We start from the raw sequence: 23,124 nt of genomic DNA on the forward strand, positions 1-23,124 counted from the left end.
TCGGCCTGCGAGCGGGGCTGCTCGGGGCCGGGGAGGTCCCGGCCCCGGCCCCGGGAGGCGTGTGGAGAGTGCGGGTTGGCCCCGAACCCTTTCCCCCGGGCTCTCTCGTTCAGGCCCCTGGGTGAATTCTGGTTGTTTCTACTTTCTTTATAAACTTATTTTTTTTTTTTTTTCCCTCTGAGTGAGTTTCTGGGTAAGGAAAGTGTACAGTGTTCAGCAGAGGTGTCGGGACCCCTGCGTGCTTGTGGTGAAACTCGCTGGGGCGCTGAAACCGGCTGCGTGACCTGCAGGCCTGGGGCGTGACCGTGGGCCTCGGCACGACACACGTGAAATCTTACCGTGCCCGCAGCATCCCAGTATATGCTCGTACCCTGTAACTACTTGCCTGCTAACGTTAAGTGTTTGCGAATTTGATTGCTGTCCGTAATGCCTTCCTTATCTTGCTATCAAATGACTCTGTCATCTTAATTTCAAGCCCTGCCAAAACTCATTGATACAGCTGCTAAATTCATTCTGAGTTGCCACTTCGCTGCAGTTAGAAGTTCTGAGAAATAAGGAGTGAGATCGCACCATAAAAGATTTTTATGGCCTTATAAAGTCTTTACTGTGTTAAAATAGGAAAATTAAGGGATGCTTTAGCTTTGAAAGCTAAGTTCTTTGCTAATATATTGATCTACTCTGTAGTCATTGAAAGATTATTCTCATCACTTGCACTCCCTCTCTTCTGGGAGCCACAGAATGATTCAGTTCATGGATTGCTAATGCCGGGTCATTACTTCTGGTGGCACAAGGTCCAAATACAATTTGATAATGAACCATTCCCCCTTACATTATTAATCTTGGTTTCATGGTTGTAATGCCCCTGCATAAATATTTTAGTTTGGATGACAATTGCCACAAAAATCTTTAGCTGTCATTTGTTTTTAAAGTACCAGAGCTTTTGTAATGGACTACAGTAATTAAATTTAGCATTTTGTTTCCATGTTCTTTTTATACCCTCTTCGTGTAACTAGAGGTTGGCTTCAAAAAACTGGGATCCCGCATTGATGTCATGTTTCAGCTCTGAGAGATTGTCATCCAGTGAGTAGCCCCTAGGCATGAGATTAGATTGAATGTTTACAGCCCTTGCTGATTCTTTAACCTGTTGCTTAAAAAAATCCTCCTCCAATGGAGTTTCATGAGAACTGTAAACCTCAGCATGCAATAAGACTGTTGCAAGTCATGGGGAGAATGGAAGAAAACCAAGGTGGAACCTAACACTGATGTAGATCTTTTCCAGCAGTGCCCTCTGAGAATGTTCAGAGAGTGAAGAGCTGAAGCCTCCCATGCACAGGGCCAGCCAGTTCAGTCTGCAACAAGTCAAAATGTCAAGATCAGATGAATAATAATCAGCAGATAAAATGTCAGTGTGGACACCCAATATGCATTTATCAATAGAAGGAGATCAGGTACTGATACCACACAGTACTGTTTCTCTGCTGCGTGTAGAAGTTTTACAAAGGTCAAGGAGTCCAGAGGCATCAAGTTTCTCTGAAAGCTGTCTTGCTTTGCTGGGAAAGTTATGACTGGATAACAGTCAGCAGAGAGGAAAAGTTTTTCGAAACACAAGAAGCAGTTACACAGCCCTTCAGAGTGAACGCTAAAAAGTGCCCTCAGAAATGGATGATTTTTTTCCTTGAGCAGCCGTAAGATTAACGTATATACTTTGAATTGTGCCCAGGAAATACATTGTCTGAGATTAAGCTAAATTTATCACCACTCCTTGCCTCCAAATGCTTTAAAGCAACCATTTATTTTTGCATTTACATTAATTTAGAGTGCGGTTGTTGGGTTAAAAGTTTGCTTTGCCCTTTCTGTGCATCATCAGACAATGTCCAAGTTGCTTGTCTACTTTCAGGTGATGAGATGTGGCTAGCTTGCAGTTTCCCTTACTGTAGCGTGCAGCTGATACACATTTTTGTCAGCTGTCAGGCTGTAACACTTTGTTTCCAGCAGTTAAGTAGGATAGGATTAATTTCACTTAACATCTACATTTGAAGTTCTATAACTGGGATCCTGTTGTAGTCAATGGAAACTTAGCCAGTATAATCAATAGAGTCCTGAGAGCAAATATTATGCTAAGGTAGATGCTAAGTATGTCAGGTAGTTCAATTTTTGATTGCTTTGACTGACCAAAATGGCATTATAGTATCTAGTTTAGGTTCCAGTAGGTATATTGTACATGTCAAGTTAGGTGAATCCCAGCTGTTGTATCTGTCTTGTATAAATACACAGCAGTGAAAGAAGAGGACTGACTGTTAGAGAAGGTTGTTGATTTTTATTCTTCATCTACTGTAGCCAGGGCTAAAGAGGTTTTTCATCCTCTGGAAAGTTTCTTGCAGATGGAAAAGACAATTGGTCAGTTCTGGGAAAACACTGGGGGACATATAGGGTGGAAACTAGTAAGGAAATTGATGCACAGTAATTCACATAGACACACGGATAGTACAAAAATTATGTAATCATGCAACATTTTTGTTGTTGAGTGAAATTATAAGGTTAAGTGTATTCAGTTTGACAAATGACGTAAAACAAACCCCCAAACAGTTGTGTTTTTAACTAATTGCAAAACTAGATAATCTGCTCACACTGAGCTTAGATTTGACTGTAGTTCCCATTCAAATATATGTTTTATCATCGTAAAAATCAGACACCAAATATCCCCCAGAATTAAATGTAGGTGATATTGGAATTTCCAGACCAAAAGTTATTTTTTGAATGATAGATGAGATAGTATGCTGCATAAATGGCTCATTACAGCTACATTTATATTAGCTCAGGATCTGAGCTGCCATCCATGTTCATGGTTGAACAATCAAATTATTTGAACAGTTATCCAGAAAGTGCTAGGTGTTAGTATGATGAATGGTGTATTGTAGCCTCATGCCCTTGGTTTAAGAATTCCATGTAGCAATCTTTAACTTTCTTATTAAGTACTTGTCAGTGTGAAGTAAGCTCATGGAAGAGGAGGATATGTGTTGTGGGTTTAGGCAAGAGTTAGGCAAGTTTCAGAGTGTGGAGGACTATGAGTGTCATCTCCACAGAGGTAGCAGACCCAATAGGCAGTGTAAGCTACTGTTGCTGGCTCCTGACATCCACCTCTTGTGACACACTTGAAGATGTCAGACAAATTACAGGCTAGGATATGTGGAGGAACTGTCTGGTTAAACACAGGTAGTGTTTGCAGGGGTAAGTGATGTGAACAAAAATCCCAAGAGATCAAAAAAGACTTCAGTAGATGTGTTTTGAACTGAACCCATGAGGTCCTAGTCCTAATTTTCAAGACTGGAATAATGTGGTAGCCAGGAGACAAGGTGCTGATGGGAACCTAAAGGCTGGATTCATTTTAGTCATATGTGAATAGGTATCTGCTCTGCTAATCATATAGACTCCCTTTTTGGAGAAGGATGAATGACATAATGTAAGGTGCCTCTCTTGTTTTATCAGCTTCTTGTGGAGGAAATGAATAGGCTTTTATCCAAGTGAGATGGAGGTCCATTCAGAAACTGTTAGGGTGGGAAGGTTTAGAAAGAAGTTGCAAACTTAGGTGGTATGAAACAGTAGTAAAAATACTGGATTACCATGTAATAATCCATGTGAAATTCAGGCTGCATTGTTCTTGCAATCCAGCCTGCAGAAGCAAAACCTATTGCTTATTCCTACTTGACTATTGTCTGTAATGCTCTGTGGTCTTGACCATAAAGCCCTCAACAGTGCAGTTGGTATGTGTCTTAAGTTTTGGGTGTGATAAATGTGCTTCACTGAATTGCTTTTGCAGCAATCAGATAGTCCACAGGAGATAAACTATGTTCTTTATGAGGCTGTCCCTTCCTATTCCTCTCAAAACTAGCTAGGTACTGTAAGGGATGGAGAAGGCAGTGATCTGCCAGCATTGATGCTAAGGCACAGCATCTCTGGATATATGTAGTACATGACCTGAGGTCTACTGCATAGGGTGTGTATATTTGATGTGACCTGGGAAGCAAATAATCAGAGCAGTGTGATTATTAGGAAACACAACAAACACACACCCCCCAAATAGGGGCTAAATCCCCTTTTGCCCAGACTAGTCTATCACACGAATTCACTTATTCACCATTCAGGTCATAAGGTTTCATAATTTATAATCCATATATCTTAATTTGTGCATTTATGAGCAAAACAAAAAAGAAGACTTAGATCTAGCTGAGGATGAGAGTGCTCATCCCTTCCTCTTCCATCACAGCATTGCCTGTATCCCTACCAGGGAGCAGGAAAGCCTCAGCAGTTCAGCTGCTGTTGGATCTGCTTCAAAAACTTTTTGGGTAGGGTGATATTTTCTACCTTGCAGTTTGGAAGTTTAGTCTTTTCCCTAAATTAACGATTCTGAGGAAACTGCCAATCAAAAGATACTGGCTGCAGGAGACAGCAATTAGAAGATGATAACGGTGCCTAATGACCATTTAGCTCTTTCTGGCCACCTGTCTTGCCTACATGGTGCTCTGGCTTTGACCTAATGGCTTGCTCCTAGTATACATCAGGCTTTAGCATGAGCTGGATTAGACAAAATCTGAAATGAGTGAACTGTCACACTGAGCATGCCAGAAGTATTTTAAAGGGTTTTTATAGAGGTTCGAGGGTATGTTCCTAGCTCAGAAATTTGGATCAAATTTGTGGTTTTTAAAGTAATTTTTTAATGGTGGGGGTATGATAAATTACCCAGTTGTTTGGGCATCCAGACGTAGTCCAGAGACAGTCCAATTTATTGCTGAAATATGAGGTTAAATCATTATCAGCTTTCTCAACTTCTCAGAGATGTAATAAAACATTATTCATCACCCAGGACAGAACACTTGAAATCATTCTTTTTAATATATTTTTAATAATAGATATGGAAGCTAAGCAATTTATCTGCAGGGGCTTGTTCTTAAACATGGTGGAACTGAGGAAAGATGATGTTCAATATAACTTATTCAAGTCATGATTTTGAAGCTGCAAATCAAAAGACAAAGGATTAGGGTAAATCTTTCTGGAATAGCACTCTTAAATTATTGAACTAAGTATGACAGCTATTGAGTGCATTATTGTTCAGTAGGTGGTGAATTTTCTTAAGACAAGATGATGTGCAAGTAGTGTGATTTGCAGAGGAAAATGCAAGCGTATGACAGCATCTCTGCCACTATTCTCTGGTAGCCAAATAGCACCTGCAGGATCATGTTTCTTCAGCCCTTTAACTGTTCTCCTTGTACCACTCTGCAGACAAGTAAGAAATTGATACTGAGTCAATGAATTTCAGCTGCTTTCTGTTAATGTATAGGAAGTTAATGAAGCCTGGAAGCTGTCTGAAGCTGCAGGTTTTGATGTACATGTTTTTTCTTAGAATGTTCTACTTGCTGTAAAGACTCCATGCAGAGGGGTGGACCTCTGCTTAAGGGTATATTTGGAGACTGAGGGTGTCAGAGTTCCCTGCTTGTCTCTGTCACTGGCTAAATATGTGAAGCTGGTTTTTGCATTCCTGCATCTTAAGTACTCAGTGATCTCCCCTTCTTCATCTTCTGCATATCTCCTACTGTAAGCTGCCTGGGTCAAAGTCTCTTACTGTGTATTCTTGTAATGTGGGATATAGCAAGCCCTAGATTTTGATGAAAAACTACATATTCTGTAGAAAATAATTGGTATGTAGACAGGCTTCAATATGATTTGGACATTCTGGTTCTTACAAAGGCACCCATTAATAGCACTCTACTTTTTTTTTTTCTCCCAAGAAATCACTAGTTATGGATTGAGTATCCAGTAAAACTTTAAACAAATAGTTAACCTCAATTGTACAATGTAAAGCTCAAATAGAGAAATTGTGAAATTCCATTACTGTTGAATCTTTCAAAGCAAGGGTTTGGGTTTACACATCTTAATCCCTTTATCATCCCCAATTTGGTGATTATTTTGTGTAGTCCCAATTATTAGCTAATTGCAAAGCATTTTTATGTGTGTATAAAATGATTTAAAAAAACCCCAAAACAGAACAACTCCACGTGAGTGCTGTTTTATAGGCAAAAGAAAGTTCAAAAAAAGCCCTGTTGTAACTTGTTTGTGTTCGTTTCTTGGGGAAGAGATGGCTTCACCTGGATGTGGTAAAGCTCCAAAGGCATGGATAAATACTAGGTATGAGGTGGAAAGGTAATGCCTTACAAAAGAGACTGTAGTCAATGTCCTGGCTAACTTGTGTCTATATGAATCCCATGGGGAGGGTTTGACAGAAGGAAAAATAAAATTTTGAATCTGGAATAGAGATTTGAGGATTTACGTATTACAGCTATGTGTCTCCAGATCTTAACCCTCTATGTTTACTTTAACCTTAACCTGGATTTTTGTTAAGGGAAATTTCATTGTAGCAGATAAAATTGGGTCTTTTTGTTCCCACAACCCTTGAAATCAAGGTGCTGAGGCAGTACTGATTGCAGTCCTTGGTACGCAACAGACTGCTTCAGGCTTCCTGGTGTTAAAAGAATATTTCATCGCTTTGCTGCATGAGAGGGTATAGAAGTTCTTAATAGTCATGTATATATTAAAAAAAAAAAAAAAAAAGGGAAGGAGAGAGAGACGAAAGCCCTGTCGTCTTACTCATCAGTGAGCTAATCAACCATGAGCAGAATGATGGGAAGAATCCTGAGCCCTGTGTTCTCCAGGCAAGCTTGTATTATCCAGTAGAAAATGAGTTTGAACACACATGATGGGCTGGTATGCCTATCAGATAATTGAAAGAGCTAGTACAATGTATGTTTATATAGCGGTCCATTAAACTAAAGTTTGCTGGGGGAGGGGAACCTCAATCCCTCCCACTCCTACCAGCTTGATGCCAGTGCCAGCAATAGATGCCCAGAGCCTGGAGAGGGGTCACAGGTGATCAGGAAAGCACCCGAAGAGCAGCACAATGGAATTCCAGCCAGTAAGTCAGCTTCAGTGGGGGACCAACTTAAATGCCTCTATGCAAACACACACAGCATGGGGAATAAACAGGATGATCTGGTGACATGTGTATGCCTGCAGGGCCGCGATTTTACTGGCATCACAGGAGATGAGGTGGGGTAGCTCCTATGACTGGAGTGTTGGGATAGAAGGATACAGGCTTTTTAGAAAGGACAGGCAGGGGAGACAAAGGAGGGGGGTATCACCCTGTAGGTCAGCGACAAGCTGGAGTACATGGAGCTCTGCTTGGGGATGGATGACAGAGTTTATGGGTCAGGATTAAAGGGACAGCAGGGACAGGAGATACTAGAGTGGGGGTCTGCTACAGACCACGTGACCAGGAAGACCAAGTGAATGAGGCCCTCACTGTAGACAGATAGGAGCAGCCTCACATTCACAAGCCCTGGTCCTCATGGGGGACTTCAGCAGCTCCAGTATCTGTTGGAGGGAATGCACTGATGATAACTTGTTACTCTGAGTGATAGAGGAGCCAACAATGAAAGGTGCTGGACCTTGTTCTCACCAACCGGGAAGCGCTGGTGGGGAATGTGAAGCTCAAGGGCAGCCTTGGCTGCAGTAACCGTGAAATGCTGGAGTTAAAGATCTTTAGGGCAGTGAGGAGGGTGCACAGCAAGCTTGCTGCCCCAGGCCTCAGGAGAGCAGACTTTGGCCTCTTCTGGGATCTGCTTGTCAGAATATCATGGGATAAAGCCCTGGAGGAAAGAGAGGCCCAAGAAAGCTAGTTTATATTCAAGGATCACCTCCACCAAGCTCAGGAGCAAGGCATCCCAACAAAGACAAAGTCAGGTAATAACACTGGGAGGCCTGTATGGATGAACAAGATGCTCCTGGACAAGCTCAAACATAAAAAGGAAGCCTACAGAATGTGGAAGCAAGGACAGGTAGCCTGGAGGGAATACAGAGAAATTGTCTAAGCAGCCAGGGGTCAGGTTAGAATAAGTGAAAGCCCTGACAGAATTAAATCTGGCTGGGGACATCAAGGGCAACAAGAAAAGCTTCTATAGGTACGTCAGTGATAAAAGGGAGACTAGGGAAAATGTGGGCCCTCTGGAAGGAGATGGGAGACCTGGTTATCTGGGACACAGAGAAGGCTGAGATACTCAACAACTTTTTTTGCTTCAGTCTTCACCAGCAAGGGCTCCAGCCACACCACCCAAGTCACAGAAGGCAAAGTTGGGAATTGGGAGAATGAAGAACCATCTGCTGTAGTAGACAATCAGGTGCAAGACCATTTAAGGAACCTGAAGGTGCACAAGTACATGGGACCTGATGAGATGCATCCAAGGGAACTGGTGGATGAAATAGCTAGGCTACCATGCATCACATTTGAGAAGCCATGGCAGTCCAGTGAAATTCCCTGACTGGAAAAGGGGAAGAAAGATAAACCCCATTTTTAAAAAAGGAGAAAAAAAAGACCTGGGGAACTACAGGCTAGTCAGTCTCACCTCTGTGCCAGGCAAGATCATGGAGCTTCTTCCTGGAAGCTGTGCTAGGGCACATGGAAAATAAGGAGGTGATTGGTGATAGCCAGCATGGCCTTACTAAGGGCAAATCATGCCTGATGAATTTGGTGGCCTTCTATGACAGGGTTACAGCATTGGAGGATAAGGGAAAAGTGTCTGATATCATCTACCCAGACTTGTGCAAAGGATTTTACACTGTCCTGCACAACATCCTTGTCTCTAAATTGGAGAGATGTGGATTTGGCAGATGGACCACTCAGTGAATAAGGAGTTGGTTGGATGGTCACACTCAGTTGCAGTCAATGGCTCAGTGTCCAAGTGGGGAGAGCAGTGACAAGTGGCATTCCTCAGGGGATGGTCTTGGGACCGGTGCTGTTTAACATCTTTGTTGGTGACATAGTGGGGTTGAGTGCACCTTCAATGAGTTTGCCGACAACACCAGGCTTTGTAGTGCAGTCATGCTGGAGGGAGGGGATGCCATCCAGGGGGACCTTGGCAGGCTTGAGAGGTGAGCCTGTGCAAACCTCATGGGATTCAACAAGGCCAAGTGCAAGGTCCTGCACATGGGTCAGGGCAATCCCAAGCACAAATACAGGCTGGGCAATGACTAGATTGAAAGCAGCCCTGAGGAGAAGAACTTGGGAGTATTAGTGGGTGGACTATAAGCTAGCAATTTGCACTTACAGCCCGGAAAGCCAACTGCATCCTGGGCTGCATGAAGAGAAATGTGGCCAGCAGGTCGAGGTGATGATTCTCCCCTCTGCAACATTCTCGTGAGACCCCATCTGGAGTTCTGTGTCCAGCTCTGGGGCCCCCAGCATAAAAAGGACATGGACCAAACTGCATTAGTTTCAATAAGGCCAAATGCTGGGTGCTGCACTTGTGCCATAACAACCCCCAGCAGCGCTACAGGCTTGGGGAGGAGTGGCTGGAGAACTGCCAATCAGAGAGGGACCTGGGGGCTTGATTGACAGCTGGCTGAACAGGAGCCAGCAGTGTGCCCAGGTGGCCAAGAAGGCCAATGGCATCCTGGCTTGTGTCAGCAATAGCGTGGCCAACAGGGACAGGGAAGGGATCTTTCCCCTTTACTCAGCACTGGTGAGGCCGCCCCTCGATTCCTGTGTTCAGTTTTGGGCCCCTCACTACAAAATGGACATTGAATGACTCGAGCGTGTCCAGAGAAGGGCAACGAAGCTGGTGAAGGCTCTGGAGTACAGGTCGTACAAGGAGCGGCTGAGGGAACTGGGGTTGTTTAGTCTGGAGAAGAGGAGGCTGAGGGGAGACCTCATCGCCCTCTACAGCTCCCTGAAAGGAGGCTGCAGAGAACTGGGAATAAACTTCTTTAACCAAGTAATAAGTGATAGGACAAGAGGGAATGGCCTCAAGTTGTGCCAGGGAAGGTTTAGACTAGATATTAGGAAGCATTTCTTTCCAGAACGGGTTGTTAGGTGTTGGAATGGGCTGCCCAGGGAGGTGGTGGAGTCCCCATCCCTGGAGGTGTTTAAGAGTTGGGTTGACATAGCGCTGAGGGATCTGGTGTAGTTGGGAACTGTCAGTGTTGGGTTGATGGCTGGACTGGAGGATCTTCAAGGTCTTTTTCCAACCTAGATGATTCTGTGATTCTGTGACCCGCTCAAGCAGGTCCAAAGGAGAGCCACAAAGATGATGAAGGGGCTGGAGCACCTCCCCTGTGAGGACAGGCTGAGAGAGTTGGGGTTGTTCAGCCTGGAGAAGAGAAAAGGACACCTTATAGCGGCCTTCCAGTACTTCAAGAGGGCCTACAGGAAAGATGATTTGTCAGGGAGTGTAGGGATAGGATAAGGATTAATGGTTTTAAACTGAAAGAGGATAGATTTACATTAGATAGAAGGAAGGAATTCTGTCTTGTGAGGGTGGTGAGACATTGGAAGAGGTTACTTGGAGAAATTGTGGCTGCCCCCTCCCTGGAAGTGTTCAAGGCCAGGCTGGATGGGGTTTTGAGCAACCTGGTCTAGTGGAAGGTGTAGTGGGGGTTGGAACTAGATGACCTTTAAGGTCCTTTCCAGCCCAACCCATTCTATGATTCTGTGATTTCAGTTGCTTCTAGTGGGTATACGTACTGTATGTGTAGTGGATATACATGGTTATATGAATAAGCAGATAAAGAAAGTATGGCTAGTATGCTGGAAGCCATGGATGAAACTGAAATCAAAGCCATTTTCTTCATTATCAAAAAAACTACTATGGTATCATGATCCAATTTCTGTCACTGGCGTAATATCATATAAAATGCTTTATGTTTGTAGATTTGTGCTATTGACATAAACAAATACAAGAATAAATATAAATTTATTTAAATATACTTTAGAAAGTACTATCTAAAAATTTCAAAATGGGTATATGCAAATGACTCTCCAAACCTGGCTCATTTACCATATATTGTGCTCAGAATGGACTTAAGCACTTGGTAGCTGGCTTGCTTAGTAAGGGCTTGAGTCTGTCTTCTTCCCTGCCCCTTCTCTTTTTCATCCTTGTCTCTACAATTAATAATATGAGAATGTAATTTTTAACACATTTCTACTGAGTTCTTGGCTGTTCTTAACAGTGGGTAAAAGTGGTGTTTCTCTTCTGTTGTTGTTTTTCTGGGGAGTGTGTGTTTTGTTGTTACCACTGTAGCTGCTAGATAGTTAGTCACTATGAAGGCATGTATAAGTGAATTGTATCCATCACTGACCATGGCATAAGTGTAACCTTGTCAGTGATGGATACAATTCCATCATATGTAAAACAGTTGTTAATGAATGTACATCAGTAAACACATTTTCCATGACTCTGAATGCTTGGCTGTCTGAAAACTATAATATTGTGAAAAGACCTGCTACTTTGATCTGCTTGGCCTTATGAGGTTGGTATAAAAATTCAAATGGTAAGAGTAGTATTATAAAACTCTTTGCTTTAAAAGTTGGAATGCTACCATTTAACATGTATTGTGGGGGTGTTTTTCTTTTCTTGCCTGATTCTTGGGAATGGAGCCAAATTCTTTTGGATTTTAGGAACTTGACTCCTGTTCCTCTGCCCCTCAGAAAATCCCCGAGTGATATTACCATTTCATTGAAGTGGGAGGTAGTTTGTGCTGACTTCACTCAAGTCTGAAATAGTGAAATTAGGTCAAATTATTATTTGAATTTCCTTTAATTTGATATTGTGCTGACTGCACACACCTGTATTAAGTGCAGCATTTCTTGTTCATTATGCTTTCAGTGCATACACACTACATGCAAAAACATTTCTAGTGTTTGAGACTGGAATCTGTATTTCTCTTTGCATTTGTAGGAAACCAATTGCTATTAACCATTTGTTGAGTGATTATTGAAATCTTTTTTTCTCTAGGAGCCATCATTTGAGATGCTGCCGTTGACTGGAAAAACAATAATATTTGATAGCTTTCCTGATCCTTCAGATACCTGGGAAATAATTGAGACTATTGGCAAAGGAACATATGGAAAAGTTTTCAAGGTGTTAAATAAGAAAAATGGCAGCAAAGCAGCAGTCAAAATTTTGGATCCCGTTCATGTAAGCTACTTAAATTATTTGGTTTGTGCTTATTTAATTGTAAGTGAATTTATGTAGTCTTTTTTCTTTTATTCTTGATAGATCATTTGCATTAGAAGTTATAGTGGAATAAACTGCTTCAGCCTGCTAAGTATCAGGCTAGCTATCCATGCATTTTTCATATCATAAGTGATCTTGGAAGTGGTTGCATATGGTAGAAGTCAGAGGTATACCTAAACTTTTTTAGTTTTACTTTTGGTTCCCCCTTGTTTATCTTTTACTTTCAGAAGCAGAGTTGGTTATTTTCTTTTTCAGTACCAGGAGTCCTAGCCGCTTCTATTTTTACCGTTGTTCCCTTTCCTTTTATCTTACTGGCTAGTATGTAAAAATAAAAAATATTATGTATTTTTAAGTGCTTTAGATGTACCTTCAAGCATCTATTTTGAGTCCGTGCTTTTAGCTGAGTTACATGCTATGAGAAGTACTTTAAAAATAAAATAGCATACTTTATTTTTATTGTTATTGTTGGTTTTGCATTTTCAGAATATGCCAAAATACGTAGATATCACAAAGGGATCAATCTTTTCAAATGGAAAATACAAAGGCAATAGCTCCTACACACAAAGGACCCAGTGACTGGGAGGTGGAATTATTATGTTGTTGAGTATGCTTTCTGTTCTCAATAACTGACATTTGTTGGGTGGCAGATTAATGCTCAAAGAGTAAGGAAGAACATTAGTCTGGTTTGTAAAGGCATACCCAATTAACTTCAGTGGTGCTGCACATGGCTTGGGTTTTTTCTTGAGAACAGTAACTAACAAAACATGGACAAGTTGCTGTTCCTGTTTCAAGTGGCCCGTTTGAGCTCATCTTTTGCACTCCCAGTATAGGGTTGTGAGGCATGTGCCTCCATTGCATGAGATCTGGCCAGGAAGATCATGCCATGACGTGGGAAATGCTGCACGTCTGGAGCTGCAGTCACACAGGGCTCTGTCTACCCCTGCATATCACACAGTGTCAAATTACAATCCCATGGCCTACAGTCCCATGGCCCCTAAATCCATGAAACGTGGTTGTGAAAATGTAGCATCTTGCATTGTTTGCTGTGTTTCTTGTTGATCTGCTTTTTATTTCAGCATGCTTTCGAAGCAACAAAAGGAGGCTCATCTCAATTCAGTATCACATACCTCTCCCAAAGTAAATGTGATCTGCAGCCAAGTGATAAGCATCTTGATGAATTCAAATGCATTGGAAACTCTATTTTTGACTCTGTTGCTTTGTGTAAACAAGATTCTTGTGCTTACAATAAGTAAGCAGGTCTTTCTTGCATTTGATGTTTGTCTAAATGCCTGTATAACAGGAAATGCTTCTGCTTTCATCTATTTTGCAAGTATTCAGGGATGATTCTTAAGTGGCAACTGGCTGTGATAGGGATTACTGGAGGCATCAGGGAATGTGTACCATGTTGTGTACACTTTGGAGGTTGAAGGAAAAGAATAAAGGATGATGATGGGAAAAAAGAAGAGGTAGTAAAGCTGATGCTAGAGGAAAGAAATTAAGTAGGAGATAAAGGTATGTAGAATATAAAGAGGACAAGAAGTATGGTGGATAGAGAGGCAACACAAGAAATTGAAGAAGGGAAAACATAACTGATGAAAACAGATTCCTCATTTTAATGAAAAAATGAAGTCAGTAATGCATTCAACATCACACTTCAAAATTTGAATCTTTTAACTGAATATATTTTCCTTTTTACTCTAAGAATACTATTCTTTTTCCCCTCCTCTTTACAGGATGTCTGGAGCAGCTGCTGTACCTCCATATTACTGTTAAAATGGCAATTCTATATTAGAAATAGGGTGAAAGCAATAAACTAGTTCTTTTTGTTTAAACTGAAAATATTATTAATGGCTGCAGAGGGAGCCATTGCAATGAAGAAAGATACTTTCTGTATTCTTTAAATTTTACAATTTTTTTCTTTGAAGAAGGTTTCAGAATTGTGCCACTTGATAGACTGAAAAAAGCAGAAATGTGTTTTTATGTCACTTGGTTTAACTCATATTTCTAAATTAAACAGGGAAACTAAATTATCATGGGTGATGCTGAGACTGGAATAAGCATTTTATGTTTAATCCTTTAGAGCTCTCAGATTCTTTGTGTTGAATAACAGTTCAGCTTTTTGAAATTGAAACAGGAAAGTGGAGGTGTTGAAACGAGATTATATGAAGATGGAACTGAGAATGTTCTTAGTCTTGTCCTCGGGGCTATAAGTAAATGCCATTGTACTTTAGGGGTCTTAGCCAAATTATCCTGTGTCTAAATTCACATGAAAATATTCCCTCTACCTTTTAAAAGAGGTACTCTTATGCAGGTAAATATGTTCAATTCAACCAAATACTTCAAGTTCTCTTCCTTTGTAAGAATGCAGAGGAAAATTTTTCTTTCTAGTACACTCAGAATTAATATTCTGTTAATTTCATTCTCTCTTTTAATTTCTCCTTATAATAGTAAAAACCCTCATGTAATATGAGTGCTCCTCAGGAGACAGAAACCTCTATTAAATCCCAGTAGAACAATGGGCTAATTCTTTTCCAGTTTCCCCAAGGCAGCCAGGGCTCTTGTAAGTCTCGTGTGTGGTTTTTTTGCTTTTGACTCTTTGGGGGTTTTTGTGGGGTTTTGTGTTTTTTTTTCTTTATGATCTGTCCTTTTGTTTTTGCCAGATATATTTTCTCTCTTCATCCCTTCTTATTTTCCACTCTTTCCTTTTCCTTCCTCTGCCACTTTCAGTGCCTTGGTTTGTTCTTTCTTCCTTCCTTGCACTTCTTTTATTGGCTGTATTCTGTGTTGTGCTTACGGGAAAATTAAGTCAGAGTTCTTCCTTTTTATGAACTAAAATTTCTGCTGTGTTTCAGCTACTCCAACAACAACAAAAAAAATCTCTAAAACCCTTCCTGTGAGAAGGCTTGTTCTTGTAATCTCAGTATGAAAGCTTAATGGCCCAATTCCTGAAGATACTGGTGATGGGCAAAGTTCTTTGAGACCAAGACTGGTCTCAAGATAAAAGGCTAATATGAGAAACTTGAGTTGGATTTAGCATTGGAGAGACGTGTATAAGAAACAAGTGAGCGAAGTACTCTTAGGGACAGATGTCTTTGGTGCTGAAAAAAATGAGGAGGAGTGTCATTCATTGGGAATACAAAGCATCCCTTTTCTCTGTCATGGTCACTTCCGTTTGGCAGTGGTGAGACAAGTTTTCAGCACTGAGTAGGTACTTTTCATTGATGTGAAATGCATTCATATGGATAGTGGAGTTCATAGATAGCCTTCCTCTAGAATTGATTTTTCATTTCTATTTCTTTTTGGGTGAGTGTAAATTGTATTAAAAATGTTTTAAATCTAGAAACAAGTATGTTAACATTTTTTTGAGATCTAAACAAGGCGGGGAAATGACTGCAGCTCTTCTGCCTTCACCTGTGGCCAGGATGGATTGAATATTTTCTCAGCATGACTGAAACACAGTCTGATAGTGTCCCCTCAATGAGCAATTCCAGTACATAGGTGGAGGGGGGTTACATGAGTCATCCAGTGCCCACTGTTGCTAGCATCCATGTTTGGTCTGGCAGGGCTTGCACAGCTCCTGATGCATGTGTTGGCAAAACTTGTCCTCATCTCTCATCTCCAAATGAATTTCCTCTGCTGTGTAAGACACCTAAAGTCTGTAACGGAAGACTGACAAAATCCACAAAAAATCCACTGTAGTTCAGTAGGAGAACCTGGAGAGATCATGGATGTCACCAATTCCTGTGATAGCAGAAAATGAGAAAAATTCCTAATGATTCTAGAAATTGGGATGATAAATTAGTAAGATGTGGCTGCAGTCATATTTGTTTGTGCACAGAAGGGTAGAGAGAGGTTGTTCCAGCTGCACCATCTCTAGTTGGAGACACTCTTGAGAATGACTTCCTGAGGCATCTGCACCAGTGCAATCCACCCAATTTGTGGATTGTAGTGGCTTTGCCTTGAAATGCTCCTTCCCCATTCTCCTGAGGGCTGCTCTGTCATACCCAGTATGTTCATTAGTTAAAATTGATAAAGACAAAGTAAAAAAAAAAAAACCAAAACAAACAGATGACTGATTTGTATTGAGTAAGAACCAACTTTGTAGCCCTGCAAAAGGTACATTCATGTTCTGTTTGGTTTTTTTCTTTGCATTATTTCAAACTACATTTGAATAGCCAAAAAATGCTGTGTTGGGTTTTTTAAATGGCTATCACTATTTATTTATTAACTATTATGTATTTCTCATTTGTGACACTAGGATATTGATGAAGAAATTGAAGCAGAGTACAACATTTTGAAAGCTCTTTCTGATCATCCCAATGTAGTCAAATTCTACGGCATGTACTATAAGAAAGATGTGAAAAATGGAGACCAGCTTTGGCTAGTTCTTGAGGTAAATAATTCAGAAAAAGAAGTTTTCTTCCAGTTGATGTTCCTATGTTGAGTATAAACTCAGTGAATGAGATGCAAGTAATTTGATGTTTTTCAGTAGTTTGATGTTTTTCTTTAGAGTGGTTGCATGTGAAGTGATAAATGCTGTTGTTAGTCTTTTCAGTGTTCTGAATTAATGATCTGCTCTGAGTTCAGCATTCTTATTTTGATATTATACTAATAGTGCTGTGCCTTCAGAATTAGGGTATAAATTCTAATAAGACTTCGTAGGATTTTCTACCCAAGATATTTCTTTGGCTTGTCATGGGAATCTTCCTCTGGTAGCATTTCTTTATATATGACTAAGATATGATATAACAGTTAAAGAAACAACTATGATGATTTTTTTTTTCCAAATGAAATGGTAGCATTTAATTAATTGAATAGCTTTTTTTGTACAAGTAAATGGATAAATAGATAAATAAGCCAATAAAAATAGGTTACTGTCCAAATACTATTGAAAGCAGCAGGATTTCTTCAAATGGAGTCAGAGCAAGACACTGCCTGTAATTTGTGTGTTTTGGTATTTAGTTTTGATTAATCTAGGACTAAAGAGCTTGATTGTTATTGTTTTCATAGATTCACTATAACCTGCAAAAACTTCCTTCTCTCCCTAGAGGAAAATGAAGAAGAATGTTTGACAGGAATAGTGTGCCTTTGCTAACAATGAAGGCTCTTGCTGATGTCTGATCAGTGTTTGATAAGGTTGAAAATGAAAAATTGGTTGTATTTTATGATTTGTCAGTTAAGTGATTACAAATCTCCTGCCAAATACCACAGTGATACACTGATATATAATCCTGGAAGCAAGTTCTAAAAAATGCTTAAGTTCTAAAATCTTTTCCAAATTCTTCTGACTTGCATTGGGAAGGTGTTTTTAAGAATTGTTTCCATCAGAAACGGAAATAAATTATTAGGTTAGGCTGACATGAAAAGACGTCAGCTCTTTGTGCAGTGAGCATCTTTGAAAATCTAGCTTCTGTGGGCATTTGAAACTCCATCTGTGGAACTTCTGGCCTGTAAAGGATGGATGCCAAACAGGCAGGATGGAACAGACTGTGAGAAAACAGTCTGTTTATGTTTTAACTTTTATATTTCACACAAATTTACTTTTTTAATTTGAAAAACACAAACTTGCATCTGGAGTACAAGTTTTATATTTACTCTTTGCATGCCCAGCTGTACACATGCAAGTGCTAGTATGGAGCATGTGGAATAGTCTTGGATGTTTTCTGTCGCTGCACATGTAGATCTATGAATGCAGTGGATTTCAGTTGGTGTGTGTACACATAGATATGCATGAGTAGAGAAATAAATTCCAATGGTGACTTTGAAGCTTTTCTTTTAATAAAAGTATCTGTGAGAGAAAACTGTTGTGGAACAGATTCCTCTGCTTAAGTGTCACCTTTCTTTAAGTTTGTATGCAGCTTTACCGGGCTGTTGCAGTTTGTTTTTCATAGTAGCTATTTAGGTGTCCTACAGTTCACAAGAATTAAGATATCTTCTTCATCTCAGTTGTGTTTTGTTGGGGTTTATTTTGACAATATATTGGTGTCTAAATTCATAAAGGTGGTGATTAGTCCATACTTTAGCTTACAGAGACATCTGTTTCCATTGCTTTGGGGTTTTTTTAAATTTGTTTTATCATAAGAGAGCATTTTCACTTTAGAACTGTTGTTTCCCCTGAAGAGGGGAATCCAGTCTTGAAATTTAGATTTGCAAAATTTGATGCCAAGGAGATCTTTCTCATCTCCGTGGCTCAAAAAAAAACCCTATCAACTAATCCCTGCAAATTCTATGTGATCCTCTGAAATTAAGATGGACCATTTGCAGTCAGCATGTAGCCTGTAGATATGTTCCCAGAGACTGAAGGGACAGTGTAGACCACTGCAGTTTGCATAATCTGAAGCAGCTTCCATAGTATCGGAATGCAAAATGATGTCAAGGAGGAAAAGTAGAGAATTGTGCACTGTAGTATTCTGTATTCCTGCAAAGCTGCAGCTGCCAGGAAGATCTTACAGGAGCAGTGGGGCATTGAAAGCAGAGCTTGTTGCTCTGCTCTGCTTTAGTGTTTGTTCTGTGATGGAATCTGTGTGCTGGAGGTTTTGGAGGGTAAGTTTCTGAAATTCCACTAGGAATGAGTTTTGATAGATGACAAAACTCAGAATTTAGTAATGAACTTAGATCCACCACTGTAGCTTACCAACAGAATTACTCTGTGGAGTGTCTGAATCTGAATCTATGTATTTAGATGCTATTAAATAACTTTTTCCTAGAGGAAAAAAATCCTCAGCTGTTTAAGACATGTCCCATGCAACATATCAACAGCAAGCCAGTCTGGAAAGAAAGATTGTTGCCAGGTTTCTTTTCTTCTAATTCAGTCTTTAGCATTGGTTTTATGAATTGTACTGTTCAATTCTTACACCTTTTTTAGTATATGCAGTGTCATGATTTTTGATGTATCCCATAGTTTTTGGTAGCTGTTTTGCAATACACTTGATCATGTTTGGGGAAAAGAGGCTAATCAGGTTTGAACTAGGTTAAGGTAAGTGGCTGAGGTATAGTTTTGAGGCCAAAACTGACCAAGTACTTCAAAAGACTGTCCTAAAATATTATAAAGGGTTCTTGAGAGATTTTAGTCCTGAATACTTGAATTATCATAAAATTGTCAGACCTTATAAGTTACCACCCATTCTGAATACTAGAAAAGACGTTGGATGGGTTTATGATGAGATTATTGCAGTCTTGGTGTGAAATATTCTGCCCCACCTTCCATCTCTGTTTTCCAAAATGTATCTATTCGTATATGATTTGAACCTGTACTCTCAAATTCTTGGACAAGGTAGTTGGACATTTCATTTTTAACTAAAATTGACACTTGGATTTGCTGCTCAGTAAGTGCCTCAGCAGTTGAGGCACTGGATGTTCACAGGCCAAATTGAAGGCATTGTCCTCTGACCAGAAATCATTAAACCAGATGACTGTCAAGAAATATTTACCTACAACTAAATGGAATTTGGAGCTGACCTATTGGTGTGGGTCATCTGACAGTTTCTTGGCCTATAGAAGCCAAAACCAGTTGCTTCAGAATGATGGAAATGATCTGTTACAGAATAATCCTTGGGTAAACATGACACTTCTTCCGAATCTCTTCACTTAATAATTGCCTAATAGCATGTGACTTTATAGAAATATTTTTTCCAATTTGAAGTGAAATTCCTCATTTTCTGCTGAACTTGGATTTAATTTTCTTTGTTGTATATCTCTGTGCTAATGTGCAGACTACCTAACTGATCTTGTAAAGCATTTTGAAGTTACAGTGCTGTGAGCTGGAAATATGCTTCTAAGAGAGTAGAAGCTATTTTTTTTTTCCTGCTAAAATAAACAAATACTTTTTTTGATATAATAATGTATCAAGAGCTACATAGTTAATCTCATATTTTGATTTAACCTTTTGGTATAGATCTCATAAGTTAAAAACCATGTATAATGATTACCTGGAAAAATAAACAAACTTTCTGCATAACACAGTTCTGCGTGTGACACCAGTATAGTATTGTAGAAGTGTAAAGCTACGATGTTATATTCATCTTAACCTATAAGGACTTAAACCAGAGACTAGTATAGAATATCAATTTTAACAAATAATTAAAAACTAAAGGAAAATTAATAATATGAGAGCTTTTAGCGTCATTACCATTTTTTGGTAACAAAGTAACCTAACTTTCTCAATTCAGCATTTTTAAGGAAACCACCTACAAGAATGAATGTGAAAGAGGAATACATCTGTATGGAGTAACAGTACTCTTGACTCTGTTCAGAAATGCCTTTCTCTCAGTAGGCTGCACTCAGATAGGCTGAACGTCAGCCCCTGTGTGGATGCTGTTCTAATTATGTTTATAATAATGAATATTGCTGGAGGGAGGATTCTTGCCACGTGTGTCCAGAGATGCAGGCAGAAGAAATTGGCCTGTTGAGTTTGTGTTGAAAAGAAACCACTTGAGTATTACACTGGGATGAATCAGCTTAGCAGTTTAACGTCAGCAGACATCAGCATGATGAAACAGCTAAGGCAGAATGTGCTATAGCCTATTTCTGCTCTGGATGTTAGCTCAGAAGGGAATAGATCTGAGATAGTTGGAAATCTGCTCATGGAAGATAGAGCAGAGAGGTAAATTGTATCAGGCCCTACAGGTGAACATGTAAGTCAGGGGCAGATGAGGAGAAAAAGTGGCATAGCCCTTGTCTGAGATCTGGTGCAAAGAACAACCTAGTCAAGACTGAATGATGGCTGAAAATACCACCGCAAGGTAGATGATACATCTTGCGTACCTTTTACTTGCTACTGTAAGCCACAGACTGGGAATCGTAATGCAACATATTTCTATAGTTGATTTCCTACACAGATCAGATAGAACTTCAAGAAGCGTCTCAGTCCATTTTCAAATGACACATAGTTATGCATGCCATATTTGAGATGGACTTGTGTTTGTGAGTTACGTAAGTAAGCTAGTATATTTTATCATTCTCAATATATTTTTATGCTTAGGAAATAGAGGGAACATCCATTATTTTTATAGTAAAAAAATTAAAGATTTTGTTTTCATGAGTTAAAATTTAGGTTGGCAAGGGAAAAAAGTTTTGGTGGAGTGACTTCCCACCTAAAAATACAGTTTCATAATATCAAAGCGTTTTGTAGAAATCTCTCCATTTTTGAAAGGTCTATGTCCATTTCTGGAGAGGTGGAGAGAATCACCAAGAAGTTATAGAAATAAACTGCTTTGTGCTGAATGTCAGTAAGACTGTAAAAGCATTCTTTTTAGGTGTGGTGTTTTTTCTAGTGTGTACTTGAACATTTCAAGAACATCTGCAATGCCCTTCTGAGTTAGACTAATGGTCCATGTAGCATAGCATTCAGTCTTCTGTGGTGGCACTAGATGACGTTTAGGAAGAGACTGTCCAATTTTTGCAGTCCGTTTCCCTCATGCTCTCTAGCAACCATGGTTGTTGCATTAAGGATGCCTCAGACTGTTCTATTTAGTATCCATTTAGGGGCACAGTAAACCTGGTGATGATGCTGTCATGCTGTACAGTCTTCTTCTAGAGCATGCAATTTTATTTTTTGTGTCATTATTATGTACTTACTACTGCATGTAATATTCCACATACTAGAATATAATGTTTTCAACATTATGAAGACATTTCCAAATCAAAATATTTTTCAGTGTGTGGTAAGAAATTTAGAATCATGTTCATTTGAAAAGGAGGAATATGTTACAATTTGCAGTGGACTGAAAGCTCTGTTTTCTGACCACTTATAAAGTACCTTCACAAACAGTATTTGAGTAGCTAGTGCAATCTGTACCAGCGCTGGCTATGCACAGTCTGGACTAAAATGAACCTGATTCATCTATGTTCTCGTGTAGAACCTTTTCTTGTTCTAGTGTAATCTTCATCAGAGAAATCATGTGAACGTGTAGAATAGCTTGTCCTTGGAACCTGCTTCTCTAAACAAGTGGCATGTTAGCATTTTCCATTCCCTCAACCTTACAATGTCGGAAAATAAATGCATTAAATAAATCAGTAACTAGTACTACCATTCTACATTGTTGCAGGCAAGGCAGTATACTTTGAGTTCAATCTTCTGGATGTTTCTTGATGTTAATTGAACCTGCTAACCAGACACTGGTAATTCAAAGGAATTACAGAAAGATTATCATGAAGGATTGTTGTGATCCAGTTGGCAGCTGTTTGCTAATTTAAAATTTACCTGAAGTGATTCAAATTTGTTACTTAACTTTGATCTTTTATAGTAACATCAAGAGGAAGAACTTTAAATCTACAAATAACTATCTTTTTAAATCATTGGGATGCTTCTATTTATGTTGCTTTTTCCAGAAAGAACAAAACCATTAAACCCAGTAAATAGAAGCTCTCAGGAGTTTGAATTAAACTAGAACAGAGAAAATTGTAGTGCTTCAGTTCACCTGGTCCTCTTTTCACAATCATAAACAACATACAAACTCACAGTATGGATTCCATTTAATCTGAGTGAGGACAGTGTAGCCCTATATGGAAAAAAAGTGCCAGGATACCAAACTGCCAACCTGCTGTACCAGCATAATGGCAGTCCATTGCTGCTATGCTAGATTACTTCTAGAGGCTTGTGAGGCCTAGGAATGCTTGCGTGTGTATCCAGAATGCTTGCAACAGGATAAGAACTGTGAGAAAACCTGTCTGACAAAGACTGTGATAAGCACAGGGTAGAAAACCAGTGTAGTTCCCACTCAAATACCAATTATAAGGGCAGTTGCAATTGTCTGGTGAGTCGCTTACATATACTGAGTGTGTAACAAGCTGAGATCCCCTGATACAAGTCCTTTCTGGTTCTGTGCAGATCCTTTAGAAGAATTACTGTTATTGAATTTGCCCAGAGATGGGGAGCTCAGCACAACATGTAGAGCATCAGTTACTCCTTTCCAACCTGAAAAGTGGGCCTCTCTAGCAGGGAGCCTATATCAAAGCTTTAAGCCAAACAGAACAAATGGATTCGGAAATGGAGAACCAAGGGGATAGCAGAAGTCAGTTGTAATCTCAAGCAGCTGCAAGCATTTGTCAGCATTGCAGCACAGGA

At 39.8% G+C, this 23,124-nt stretch overlaps 1 protein-coding gene across 12 annotated transcripts in view; it reads left to right on the forward strand.

Annotated features, from left to right (window-relative positions):
* Positions 1 to 23,124, forward strand: part of MYO3A (myosin IIIA) — a 135,428-nt gene that overhangs the window by 6,525 nt on the left and 105,779 nt on the right. For 4 of the 12 annotated variants that reach the window (XM_026841630.1, XM_026841626.1, XM_026841628.1 and 1 more), the window contains exons 2-3: positions 11,838 to 12,020; positions 16,318 to 16,452. In XM_026841630.1, coding sequence (XP_026697431.1) covers positions 11,853 to 12,020; positions 16,318 to 16,452 — 303 coding nt within the window. In that variant the 5' untranslated portion in view covers positions 11,838 to 11,852. Of the gene's footprint in view, positions 1 to 1,287; positions 1,449 to 6,158; positions 6,181 to 9,203; positions 9,207 to 9,937; positions 9,942 to 11,837; positions 12,021 to 16,317; positions 16,453 to 23,124 lie in introns of those variants that run through there. The other 8 variants (XM_026841633.1, XM_026841632.1, XM_026841624.1 and 5 more) reach the window with 8 other exon arrangements.

The sequence above is a fragment of the Athene cunicularia genome, assembly GCF_003259725.1.
Source record: "Athene cunicularia isolate RWA chromosome 2 unlocalized genomic scaffold, athCun1 chr2_part1, whole genome shotgun sequence".
Lineage (NCBI taxonomy): Eukaryota > Metazoa > Chordata > Aves > Strigiformes > Strigidae > Athene > Athene cunicularia.